Source organism: Paramisgurnus dabryanus, chromosome 17 (assembly GCF_030506205.2).
Source record: "Paramisgurnus dabryanus chromosome 17, PD_genome_1.1, whole genome shotgun sequence".
Classification (NCBI taxonomy): domain Eukaryota; kingdom Metazoa; phylum Chordata; class Actinopteri; order Cypriniformes; family Cobitidae; genus Paramisgurnus; species Paramisgurnus dabryanus.
The window spans coordinates 37,317,279-37,331,262 of record NC_133353.1 but is presented as its reverse complement, the minus strand read 5'-3'; the positions used below and the strand labels follow the sequence as shown (position 1 = coordinate 37,331,262).

General features: G+C 37.8%; 1 protein-coding gene across 4 annotated transcripts in view; it reads right to left on the bottom strand.

Moving 5' to 3' along the window:
- The window catches only part of dph6 (diphthamine biosynthesis 6), a 45,730-nt gene that overhangs the window by 19,550 nt on the left and 12,196 nt on the right, over positions 1 to 13,984 (bottom strand). For 2 of the 4 annotated variants that reach the window (XM_065267336.2, XM_065267335.2), the window contains exons 6-12: positions 10,806 to 10,867; positions 10,084 to 10,178; positions 9,904 to 9,997; positions 9,004 to 9,154; positions 8,445 to 8,561; positions 6,859 to 6,988; positions 6,616 to 6,781 (exon numbers count right to left, since the gene is read on the bottom strand). In XM_065267336.2, the coding sequence (XP_065123408.1) occupies positions 6,616 to 6,781; positions 6,859 to 6,988; positions 8,445 to 8,561; positions 9,004 to 9,154; positions 9,904 to 9,997; positions 10,084 to 10,178; positions 10,806 to 10,867 (815 nt within the window). Of the gene's footprint in view, positions 1 to 6,615; positions 6,782 to 6,858; positions 6,989 to 8,444; positions 8,562 to 9,003; positions 9,453 to 9,866; positions 9,998 to 10,083; positions 10,179 to 10,805; positions 10,868 to 13,984 lie in introns of those variants that run through there. The other 2 variants (XM_065288044.2, XM_065267337.2) reach the window with 2 other exon arrangements.

Sequence of the window (13,984 nt, the reverse complement as noted above, 5' to 3'; positions counted from 1 at the left end):
TCCAAGATCTTGACTGAACTGTACTGAGAGATGGAGTTGTGTAAATCAGATGATGTTGTTGTTGTTGTTGGCACTATTAAATTGTTTATTATTTGGTCAGTTTGTGACGACTCAAACGACAGACTGAGATTAATCTGATGCTGTCATTGGTGCTGATTATAATATCATTTATTATTAAGTAATAAAAATCACCTGTCTATTACATTATTGTTAAGGGTGTAACAATACATGGAAATGGATCGATAAATTACTTCAATTTCTAACGATACAAAGCCACACATAAAATGGCAATATGAGGTACCTTTTTTTTTTTTTTTTGAAACCCTCTGTGTCCTCATTTTTTGACATAACATCCATCTACACATTTCTGCCACAGCACGCATTTTCATGTGTTAATGCAATGCAGCAACAAAGCAGCTGCAAAACAAAGTGAATGAGACAGAATTGGACGCAAATCAAGGGTTTGGAAATATTTTGAATGTGGAAAATCGATTGGACAAACAGATTGGCATCTGTTTGCCATCATGATCTTGATTTTAGCTTGACATTTTCCCCCTCATTAATTATTGTTCTTTCTTTTTTTAAAAAAAGTGTATTTTTTTCTTAGTTTGTTGTTGTAAATGTCGCAATTGGGATAGAGATTGTAACTTTTTTTTAAATGTAAATAAATGTTAATGTTACATTGGTTGCATTCATGAGTTACTTAAAATGTAACTGCTTCACTATGCTCATAATATTAAAGTATTGATAAATTAATCAAATCAAACCGTAATAGCACCCAAGAAACGAATCGGTCCGGCAAATATCGTATCGCTGGCGGAGATAATCGGTACGGTATCGTATCACAATAAACTGTCTGTTTTACATCCCTGTGTAAATACATATGATTGATGATTCTTCCTTGTGTTAGGAAAATATATTGATATTAATAATTAGTAAAAAAATATATATATAATTATTAATGTTCCCAAAAACCTAAAAAAAAACCCTCCGTCCCGTGGTCTCTGTTAGGCTGATCATGGGTTCTTTATTAGAGCCGATAGCATTCCTGCATTGTTTCAGAGTCGCTCTGCTCCTCTCGCCTCCGGCACTTCACATTACCCAGGCATTATTTCACGCCTGCATGCCTCTTTTATCAACTGCTTCTGAAGTAATGTTAATAGACTAGAAAATTGAGACGTTTATGAAGTATAGGCGGTGTTTATGAAAAAATCCATAAAATATGACAAGGGTGAGGTGAGATAAAAGCGGCGTTTTAATAGATTAGGGCAAAGAGAGACGACGGCAGACGATGACTGACACCTTCACTCCAGATTTTATGTCACTCATTTAGTTGTGTTACAAACAGAAGTGAAATCTCAGTCAAGCGTCACAGACTCATTATCTTCTTCTGATAATTGAAGTGGCTTCCACAAACAAACAAACAAACACACACACGCAAGGTTTGTGAAGAAATATATATGATCTTATATAAGAGGAAATATTTTGAGAGCAGGTCTATAATTGCTGGACTGCTTACATATTTACTGTAAATCACCGTTTATAGACGAAGTGAAAAGACGTTAATTTACATGAAATCTTGTGTGAGGTTCAGTATGAAGAGAGATTATGAGCATGTGTTTGGGTCTGATGATGGCTGATTCCAGAATATTCTCATTGTTTTAACAGATTTAACACACTTACTGTAAGAAGATTATTGAAATGTTCCTGAGGCGGAGGTCTCGTTGACGCTAATTGTGGGCGTCAGATTCCGTTTTTTACCATTTACAAAATCCAATGCAAATCTAATTGCCGGGCCACTGGAACTTCCTACAGAATAAAACGTGTTGAGGAGTGGGCGTATTCCCAAAACTGGGACTAACACGACTACATCTCTTCCCTGTGGATGTTAAATTGGATTATTTAAGCGGGCTTCCCGGGCGAGGTCTCGGGGTAGCGCGCTCGTTACAATTCAGCAGCGCGGCGTGTGCCGAGGTTTTACAATTTGTTTAGGGATTCTATTATGATGATGGGATGCCTGGAGTTCTCAGTCACTCTTCCAAAGGGAGTTTAGAGAACGGCAAATATTAAATCACAAAAGGTGCGACGACACACAATTTACAACTCCCGCTGTTAGCTACGACTTCGGTTAATGAAGGGTCAATTCTAGCCATCTGCCAACACGCCAGCTTAATCGTCTGTTGTGAAAGAAAATTGATTTTTTTCACTTCACGTGGAAAAATGTTTCTCTCGTTCTCGTGTGAGCGATTATGTGTACAGTGTATGTGTAGGAGAAAGTGTAAAATCCTAACAAAGGAGGTGTTAACTTAGAAATGTCCTGTACCTCAATATTTTGCTGTTAAATTAAAGTCCTAATGATAAAAAGTAAATTACATTTGCATAAATATTGAAAAAGAAGCAGAAGAAGAAATGAAGCAGAAGTACAGTGGAATTTATCTTAAGGCTGAACAGCGTCTGTCACACGGCCAGATTACCTCATTAAAAATATCTGGACTATTATGTTAAACGTGACCTCGACGCTCAAGCTAATAAACGCTGAAACTGAGACAATGAAAACACACACACACACAGACACACACACAGCGTCTGATGGTTAATTTAATCTAAATGATGGTGAAATGTGTTCACAGCCCAAAGCTACTGAAACACAAACACAAAGGTTAACCAATTTCCTAAATCAGAAGTGATAAGAAGTGTTCACATTACCAAACAAACTATAATGACAACATATTCTCAACAATTTGACTTAAAGCTTTCCTGATTGTTAGGAATAATAAATATATCAAGCACTTCACATCAATAAGGCACAAAATTAAGCTTTAATGTTGTTGTTTTTTTCAAGAAATACCAAGAAGGACGCTTCAGAAAATGGCAATTATCAACCTCAGAAAGTCAAAATTATTTTTTTCTTTTTTACATGACGAGTTTTCATTTCACAGCCGCTTTAATCTAAAGTGATTTCTATTTGAAGAAGCATTGGACATTGTGTTTGAAGAGGCAAGAATATTCATAGATAAACAGTAATGTGAAGCTAATGAAAGTATTTTATATATAATATTAAGTAGAGTAGTCACAATAATGATTATTATAGAGGACGGGCACTCATTTACTGAACACAGATGACAGGAGGAAACATAAACTCATTTATCAATTAAACATATAAATAATTATTAACTTTATATTCAGATCTATACACTATGGGGCAGTTTACCAGACAGGGATTAGACTAGTCCTAGACTAAAATAAATGTAAGAGTGTCCAAACTGAAAACAACCTGAAAACACTGACAAATCTTAAAATACATCAGTGCCCTTTGTTTTCCCTCAAAATGCACACAAGTAATGTTTGTTAAAACTAGTTATATTTCCTAATTAAACTAAGGCCCAGTCCTGTTTTAAGATAATCCCTGTCCGGGAAACCACTCCTAAAAGTTCTGGTTATGTTTTAGATGACGTTTTATTTGTATAGCTCCTTTCATTACCAGAGTAGACTCGTTTAATTTCCTCTCCTCACTTCTCATTTACATCAGAGATGTGGATTGTAGCTTTGAAACCAATTCCAGTCTGATTTATTCTTTCAAACTCCATGTATTCACCAGAAAAACACAACATTTCAGCTCAAGTAACGCTCTCTTTACCTGTCACTGTCCATTGTGTGTGTGTGTGTGTGTGTTCATGTGTATGTGTGTGTGTGTGTGTGTGTGTGTGTGTGTGTGTGTGTGTGTGTGTGTGTGTGTGTGTACATACACACACATGTAAACACTGCCGCAATATATGGCCTCTCAAAAAAAAAAAAACTACCGAGGTCATGGTCACTTATCATGTGGTAAGTTAATATAGTCATCATCACGACAGGCCTGTGTGTTGGAATTTTATTGTTTAGCAATAAACATCAAACAAGAGGTGGAAGTCATAGGGTTGCACATCTAAATGAAGCACAGCAGAAAATTGTTGCTTTTTAGTCATCAATGAACTTATCTTTCCTATAGACCGTTTCCTATAGGACGCACATGCGGTGACGTGTTTACAAGTCTGGTCTGAACTTTACATCCGGTTTCTGTTTGTTTAATTGTCTGACTAGTTGCTAAACCAAACTCTTAAACAAATACCTCCTCAAAAATAACAAATGTTTTCCTAGGTTATCTATGGGTTGTTTATTTTGCTTGTTATTAGGGATGCACCGAATCCAGATTCTTTGGGTTCGGCCGAATACCGAATCCTACTCACATCCTTATCCATTAACACAGTAAAACACATTAATGAAGTAAACAACGTCCACAGCAGTGTATTTTTCATTTTATTTAATTTTAACTGTAAAAAAAGGATAGGCAACATTACGCCAGGATGACAAGTGGGAAAAACTATTTAGACAATTACCATAAGCCTATGCATAATGAAAGCAATGCGGTGCGACACGCTCATTTTTCCAGGTGCGTCCGCGAAATGTGAACCGCCCCTAAGGCTCACCGAAAGAAAAAGCTTATCTCCACGTCAGCACCCGATGTGTGTAATCAACGGCCGTGTGACGTCGACCAGCGTAGCGCAAGCCTAAGATTCGGTTAGGTGGAAAAATATCTAGGATTCGGCCAAACCCGAACCCCGTCAAAAAGCCCAGTATTCGGCCGAATCCAAATCCTGGATTCGGTGCATCCCTACTTGTTATATAAATAAACTACTTTAAAAGGACTTTGTTGTTATTTATTCTTAATGGAGTTTACCGGAAGTTATGCGTTTTCCACAAAATCCGCTTGTTTATGTTGTTACTGCTAAACCATCTATAAATAAAGTTTTTCAAAAACATCCCAGAATATCTCTGTTAACTTAAATATGAAAACTCTCTCTTGTTTTACTTACCTTCCTGTCATCACGTGTATTGTATATAAATGTAAGGAAAAATCTATGACGGGCTGTTAAATTATTTGAAAATAACGCACAAGGTGGTAATGCGGCACAACGCGAATTAGAGTAAAACCGTGGGTGTGCATTATTTTAAAATAATTAAAAGAACCGGAGTCAATTATTCCTCTTATACTACAGACATTACTCTGGTGGTTATTTTAAGATATTTGACAGGTCAGGTGTGCGTTTATTGAAAAAATTAAATGCTTTCATGTCATCATCTTATATGGATCTCAACATGGTGAATCTCCCAATAGCACAAAGATCCATGATAAAAGAAAAAAATGTGGTTGAGTGGGTGACAGGACAACTCTGTGTTGATGGGTCTGCACCATACAAACATCTGAACACATTCTGGAAAACTGATAAGATGTCCACATGCTAACTTCTGATTTTAATTGGATTTAAGAAGGAATGAGCGATTATTTTTGGGCAGGTGCAGGAAACCCCAGAGAAAGCACACAGGCAGACAGATAAACGGGAAACATCATCAGTGGAAAATTCTCATTACGGGTTCGTGGCGGGGGGTGACGCGGGCACAGCGAGGGGGTAATTATATCAATATGGGAAACTGTCTACACTTTTCCAATTTAACAAACGTAACACGTGGCGGCGCGCCTGTCAGACGTGATGGGATGCAGAAAGTGCATTACCCGTGATTGAAATGTTGAACTTATGACGTTACACAAACTGCGTGCTATTTCCACACAGATTTACATAAAGTGAAATCACGCTGGTAATGCTGTATATTAACATGTTGTGAGGATCTGACCAAATATCTGACGCACCTGCCAATGGTGGAAGAGAACAATGGGCAATCGTAAATATATCTTAACATCTATTAAACTGTATTTCACACATGACTGTGCGTGTACTACAACTGCACACTGTTAATACAATCTTAAATACTCTAGAACATCATCAAATGCAGTTTTTGTACAACACACAAAGATGAATAGACTCTCTTTGACTTGGATATGATGAACTGATTGTGAGGAGAATAAAGCGTCGACTGTCCTATCAGGAGAGATTTAAAGGTGCTGTAGAATATTAAACTGTATTTATGTAGGCATAGATGAATAATAAGAGTTGTGTACATGGTAATGGCATATCATGAGTCTCAAACATGATTGTTTCCTCCTCCTTATGTAAACCTCATGCATGTAAAAGACCACTGGAAAACAGACCAATCTCAACATAACACCAACTGTGACGTCACAGTCAAGATGTACACCCACAACATTAAATTAATTACAATTTTGTTACAATGATAAAAACAAAGTTGTGAGTGCTGAGTTAACGCTATATGCTAGTTAAGTTTCCGTGTTTTTTTCCCTATTTAAAGACCAATTCATCTTACATGAGTAGTTACACCAGTAAGTATAGTGGCACAAAATAAAACTATTGTTTGGAGCCATATGAATGAATGGGGCTAGGCTAAATGCTAACACATTCAAGAAGCGCTGCACAAAGATTAAAAGTGCATGCATTGATTAAAGATGGGTATGTATTAATTCATCTAAGTTGAGGTAAGAACATAGTCAAATATTGAAAAACTGTGGTGTTTTTCTTTAAAGAGCTTTATCTCACTCGTGATAGAGTAAACAATAACACAGACTGAGTGATCGTCTACTGAACTGGCAGTGTTATATCTCCAGTCCAGTTTAACCATTATTAGATATCAAGTGAACACAGTATGTGAGGTAAAGGGTCGTACCCGCACAGCCTGACTGTAGGGGCCGATGTTGGCCGGGGCCCAATGAGACAAACTCTGGACATGAAGTCTTTCTCTCTGAAGCAATCTCTCATCATCCTCACAGTGATGAAGAAGAACGTCCACCCTCAGAAGCTGGTGGAGAGGCAAAGGGACCTGAACGCAGACCCTGAATGACACGACATGACACAATGAAGATGACAGCGGTTTATCTTTAGTAAAAGCACTGTGTAGAGCGTGACTGACCTCGCTGGTGGTTTGTGTTTGAAGAAGCTGCAGTACACAGAGTTGATCTGACTGAAGTTCTTCATATCACTCACATACACATGAACCAAAACAACATGATTCAACAGCAAACCTCTCTCCTCTAGTTCACCTGCACAACACACACAGAGTCACAGTCGAATTAGCCGTGAAATTCCTCTGTCAGACATGTTTATGCAAACCTGTATACATTTAAACTGTTTCTGTGGTGAAGATCAATGCAAGCACATTACTTACAGTCTGTATTCACTATTTAAGTGTGTGTGTGTGTGTGTGTGTGTGTGTGTATATATATATATATATATATATATATATTGTTTATATATAACAGTGCGGTCACATTTTCAGTGTATTTTTAAACGCGAAATATAAAGCAATTAAGCACATGTGCTTGACCATTACGGTGCGTGCTTAAGCCAAGCCCCGGAGCACCCACAGACATTGGTGCTTATGTGCGTGTTTATTGTAGCATAACCCAATCATGAACAACAAATGAGGAACCCTTTTTTGGGGTTATAATGTTTCCTGCCACGCTGAAAACGCGTTCTGATGGTGTCCTGGTAGCACACTCGTGGGAAAGCTGCAGTCCTTCTCAACTCAAATACCAATACAACCTGAATGGATGCTCGTAATTGTGTTACTGTTTAACGGTGTAACTCCACAATTCAGTGTCTTAGTAACGTGTTTCAGCAATACATTTATAACATTTGTTGTGTGTTAAGAATCTATTCTTAGATTTTAACTCATCATGGACACTGCCTAAAATACTCCTCCAAAATAAATAATTTAATAGAAAATTGTCTTATAATTTCAAATTGAATTATTTTAAAATGACACATTATATTAAACATAATTGGTAAAAAAGCACAGAAATGAAATCACATTTCAGCCTCTATGACTACAGATTAAATATGAGCGTTCTTATCTCTTATTCAAACATATTGTTCATGAAAAACATCATGAGATACTTTAGCTATAGATACACAGAATGTAAAAGCGAGGAAACAAAGTTTGTTTCTCCTCTCGGACTCTCGTGTGTCAGCGCTCTTCACGCGGTTTGATCGCACAAAGAGCGAGTCATTAAATATTAACTTGTTTAATATTGTCTCAGCGCTGTGAAGACTGTTTTGTGAACTAAGGCAAAAACCATTAAATATGCGTTTCATCTTTAGCCGCGCTCCCTCTTCAGAGTTTTCTCTTTAAAAGTTCTGCGGGCGATAAAAACAGCCACACATGCATGTGTACGACCGTGCTTTTTTGAAGAAACGCTTTCGTTCTCCAAATTTAATTTGAAGTCCAATGATGATGGATGACATGCGCTCCGCTCGCAACCCTCCCAAAATCAGACAGTGTGCACAAAGAGCTCCGCTGCACCTCTTGAACTGCATTTTGAGGGCAAATGAAAGCGTGTTTGAAAGAAAGGCCTGTTTGCAGTCTGTGTGTTTGATCCACCAGCAGCTATACGCTCAGTTCTTCACAACCCCGGCCAACACACTCGGCCTGGAGCTCAGATAACACAAAGACTCAAACACACACACACACAGAAATATGAAAATGGATATTCATACTTTCCAGTAGTGTGAAAACGTGCTGGGTTTGACTGTGGACGTCTGCGTGCTGCCCCGTCAGACCAGTTATCCACTGGTAACCCATTGAGCTCCTGGATGAGATTGAAGTCTGTCGCTCTTTAACAGAACAAACACAAACAGTCTCAACATTCACTGTGTCTTTAATAAAATCACAGAAGACATCAGGAAATTATATATAAATCTACCTCTGCCTTATTCCACATATCTCAAAAACTAATTCACCTCCATGTATTTCCAAAACGAGATAACACCGTTTTTAAAAATCTTTGTCAAAACATGTCTTTGTTTATTATAAGTTATCATGTTTTTATTGTTATACTTAGCTGTATTTTTTAGTTATGAAGGCTTAAATCTGGTTTTGAAACCAACTCTTCATTTGAACTTATATAATAAGCAAATAAATAAATAAATATAAACAAAATAATATAAAGTACTGCAAAGTAACTACTGTATATACAGTATGCGAGTGTTTTGTTGTGTAATACTGTGAAGAGAATTTAAAGGATAAATGAGTAAAGATGTGATGTGAGTTTCTTACCCAGCTCATCATGACGGCAGCTCACAGTGTTTGATGAAAACTCTTCCAGATCATCTGAACATTCACCAGAATATTCCAGCTCCTCCTTTATCCCATCTATGGTGTTAAGGCAAGAACATCTACTGAGAGCCATCGGCCGACTGTCAGGGTCCTTTCAGATGAAACACACATCTGACTCAAACACATGTCAATCACAGGAGGAAGCTTTCACTTGTAGACTGTAGATAGATACACACACAGTTTTGATAAATATTTTAAATGTTTTTATTGTCCTGCTGTCATCTGCTGTTGGCTGTATGATAATTTAATTCATTATACATCAGAGGAGGAGCATTCATTCAGGACAAGCCCCCCTCTTGACTCTCTGATGTCAGTAAAGATCAATCTGTATGACAGAGACTTCTCATGACCGCTGAATGCTGGAGCTGAAGTGTAATCTCACTGCTGACCTGTGGGTGTGATGAGACGAGGTCACAAAATACACACGCACGCATGCACGCTTTATATTCATACTTCATATCAGGATCTGCTAAAGACTTCACTCAATGTGTCTGGAAAACTTTTAAACTTGTACTAACAGCAGGTTAAAGTTAACCATCAGCACCAAACACTGACAGTATTCACTAACTAACTAACTACTGCTAGTTAAACTTTAAAAACACGAAGTATAAATAATTATAAAGCACAAATGACGCATCTGCTGTCATGTTTCTATTCCTCAGCAGACATCAGCTTTAACTATGAACACTTTCATTCACGAGACACATGACAGCCGATGATGTTTGACGGTGTCACTGACGTCTAATCTGATATGAGGCGCAGCAGTGAAGCGAGTTTTTCAATGATTTCTAAATGATTTGTACCTGTATTGTGATTGGCTGAAGAAAGCTGAACTCTGACCTCATGTTTGATTTCCGTGTGCATTTGTGTAAAGCGTAGGTAACCCACAGGAGCAAAGGCATCAGCCGAGTGAATGATAGTTTCCATAGCGTCACTGTAACATCATCATCATCATCATCATCACAGTGAATGCACATTAAATACTTTTATCTGGATTCACACGTGTATCATGAGACTCACATGACAATCTTCTTTTTAAACAGTGGACAGTCAGTGGTAAAGGTCTCATATTCACCCCCTTCACCGCAGATATGAACTCCATACTTCTGTGAAAGCTGAATAATACATTATTATTAATCACTGTTATCACATAACAGCAAACAAAACGCTGAGGAAACTGAGATTACTGAGATTCAGGACTTTGGCATCTCTAGATTGGACTATTGCAATGCACTGAATGTAAATGAATGACACCTTCATCACTTTTCTGCTTTTTTACCTTCACTATTCCTCACTGATGGTATGATTGTCATGGTCTTGCCAGACCTTACAACTCAATAAAAAAAAAAACATCCTTTACATGAACGACTGATAAATGAACGTGTTCATTTATTTATTTCAATATTTTCAGGTTTGGTCTTTAGCAGATGTTAAATCTTCACAGATAAATCCCTGCACTGTTGTACAGTAAGATGTGTTGGATTCAAGCTTCTGCTAAAGGTCAAAGTGTCAACTGTAAAATAAATACACAGATGTGTGTTCAACTGTTAATCAATGTTTGGTTTTAACCGTCATGTGATACTGACGTTTCTGCACTGGTGTCTGAATCATTATTTTTAATAATAATAATAATAATCTCCCCCTCTGGTCTAATCACAGCCATGATGATAGAGAGCGATGTCTCATGCCTAATATCATAGAGAAAGCAGCAGAATACTGAAGGTTAAAATTTTTGTGCTGACCTCTTGCAGACAGGACTCCATCTGTGCCAGGGACTTTCCTAAATGTCTCTCTGGATCCAATCCTGATGGATAGACACACAACACATTAAACTCAACACATGTGTTTCTGATGTGTGGTGAAGGTTATCTCCAGATCTCTTCTGAACAAAACAACACTGTCTGTCTCATATTGTTTCTCATGTTATTCATTGCTCAGAGTCTATTCTCACTGATGTTAGCTAATATGTGACGTCTATTTAACATCTGCACGATTAGAAATGCATTCTGAAGGTGATGTTACAAATGACCAACAGCGAGGTTATGCAGGACCTACTGTAGATCACATCACACGTGACCACCACAAATGTACCTTACAAACTCACACACGAGCAATTCATAACACTAGTTACTGCAGGGAAAACCACAGCGCCGCCCTTCTGGCACAACTCTGCTCCTACAGGAAATCTAATCACGCTGCTCTTTAAACAGACAAACACTGACACAAATCCAGACCCCCCAAAAAATAGTTGTTGGTGTTCACAATGGCATTTGTAACAGTGAACCAAACCTAAATGCATAAGGATAAAGTCACACCCTGATTGATCAGCTTTGGCAACTTAAAACAGTGATGTGTGCTAAGCTAAATGCACTCATTGAGGTCACATCTTATCACTTCTTATTTCTGGTTTGTTTAGATTTCTTAGGTTTGTGTTACATTTCAATAGAACCGCACAAGATTGCATTTGGAAGAGGACTGAGAAGATCCACCTTTTCAGCTGTATCGCTCTGGTTGTTTGATGCACACCAAGGTTTTGATGGCAGTGTTCACACTTAATCAAATGAACCGCACCAACTTTATTTTAATCAAACCAAATCTGCCATGTGTGAACACATTTTAAAAAACTGATAGTGGCTAGAAAGTTTGATTTCCAGTTAATTATAAACTTATTTGTCCCTTTTTATTTAAAATTCACTAAGTTGAGAAATGCAGCCAACACTAAAGTGTGCAAAAGTGATTGATTGTTAAATTCCAAACTAGATCATTTTTTTATTTTATTTTAGTTCTGTTTCTTCTCTTATAGTTTTCATGAAAAACAACATGGCATTTGTGCTTTTAATGTGTTTATATCCTAGTCAATAAAAGTGCCATACATGACACAACTTCATTTGACAAAATCTCATCTGCACATCCCACATACATCAAAATTTTACAAACTACACTCATCACTTACTTCAAAGCACCAACCCACATAACCCAAACCCATATTTCACTACTACAGTCAAGCATTGTGTGGTGAAGGGAATGCTTTTCTCTAGTCTAACCTCAGAGGTCAGGATCCTAACCACAAGCCCTGCTGGAGTAAATGCTTAAATACAGAACGCATGTTTATATAGTCACACACTGAAAAGGCAAACTGTGCTCAGAACTGCAGGGGATCAATGGAGCCTGTCAGTGGGGAGTAAGAGCGGGCCCAATACCCGTGCCTGGAGAACACCGCTCATAATTAAGTGAGAGAATATCCAATCGTCTGCTCTCATGTTAACCCCACACAAATATAACAGGGAGAACGGCATTAAAATTCAATCCTATTTAAATATCCTTTTAATAAGTCATGCATTTTTAACAAATTATAATTATTGGCTTGAAACTGCTAAGAGGCTGTCTGTTTTATGTAATGTTCATTACAGTCTTTATTTCAAAGATTAAAGCGCAGTTTAATATTTAAAGCTGGATAGAAGAAGAGCATACAATGTAGGAAGCTTAAGAAGTAAAGACTGATTTATTTCAATGCCTTTGGGTTGTGTCTATGCCCGGTTCCCTATGACGTGAAGGCCCTTCATCCACTAAATATTGATATGCTTTTGACTCAAACATCTGTGATACATTTATGATGTCACAAATTAAGACGCAACTTATCAACTGCATTTCTATAAAGCCGATTTCCTTCTGATGTTCCCAATGTTTATGGTGAATTCTGTGGATAGGAGGATTTCCATGCTCTCTATGGCTGTTCAGAGCACTGGAGTGATTTTGACCAACATTTGAAATGACAAACTCCCTAAGCAGTGTACTTGGAGGTAGATTGAGACACACTCTCTGTTTCACAGACCACCAAATTCGACAGCTGTAAAAATACTGAACTTCTGAGGTAGTGCATACAACATGCACAGACTTTGTGTTCACCCCTAACAAAAGAGCACGAAATCATTTAATGACGGAGAGCCGCAGTCATCGACAGGTCCGTCCTCGGCTCTCATTTACATGATGGCCATGACATTCGGTCCTCGGCACCTGTTTTACTACCTGACCTAAAGCTAATTAGCTGAACCCCTTACGGCACATTAAACACAAATAAGCCCGGTCCAGGCTCAATTCATCTGCCGAGTGTCTGTTCTCACTGCCCTTTACACAAGCAGAGTGCTACTGAAGCCCACAGGAACCATAAACCTGCGAAAAGCCTTTAACTCATTATTATCCTATAAAACTGAAATTTAATCCATTGAACTTTTAAGCCAGTGAACTGTACAAAAATGGATTTTAAAGTTCTGCATTAGATTTCATGGGCTTCAAATTAAAGTATTTTAGGTCAAACAGATCTGTTGTAAAACAGCCACTTCTGAAACACAAAAGCATATGGTACTGTACATGGTCCTTCTCCTTTCTGAGATATAACCAGCATACTGTTGGGTCAGTTAAGGTTACGCTGCAGCACATCAACCTGCATTTCCCTCCTCTGATAATGCAGATGTTTTATAAATGTTAAAAGAGAAATGGAAAGAAAGATCCTGCAGACTGCAAGACATTTATCAGTTATTGTGTGTGATCTCTCTTTAAAACATATAACTGATGCTACATTAACCAATACAGACACACAAATCCAGCTCATCGCTGCAAATGAAGTAAAAGCAACAGTGAAAGAAGACTTTCAGTCCAACAGAATTAACCTGTGACACGCAGGTGATCCTTATATACCTGTATCCAACACACAGCAACAGGCCTAAAAACACACACATAGGTCAAAACTGAATATTCTCTGTTACATCCATGTCCCGCTTTTCTTTTATAAACCTTTGTGCAAATCAGGTGTGCGGATTTAGATTAACCATTTTAAATCAACACTTCAAATGAGTTTAAACTCAACCGCAGAAAGGTGGATTCAGCCCCGTATTAGATATGAATTAGTCATAAATATTTTAAC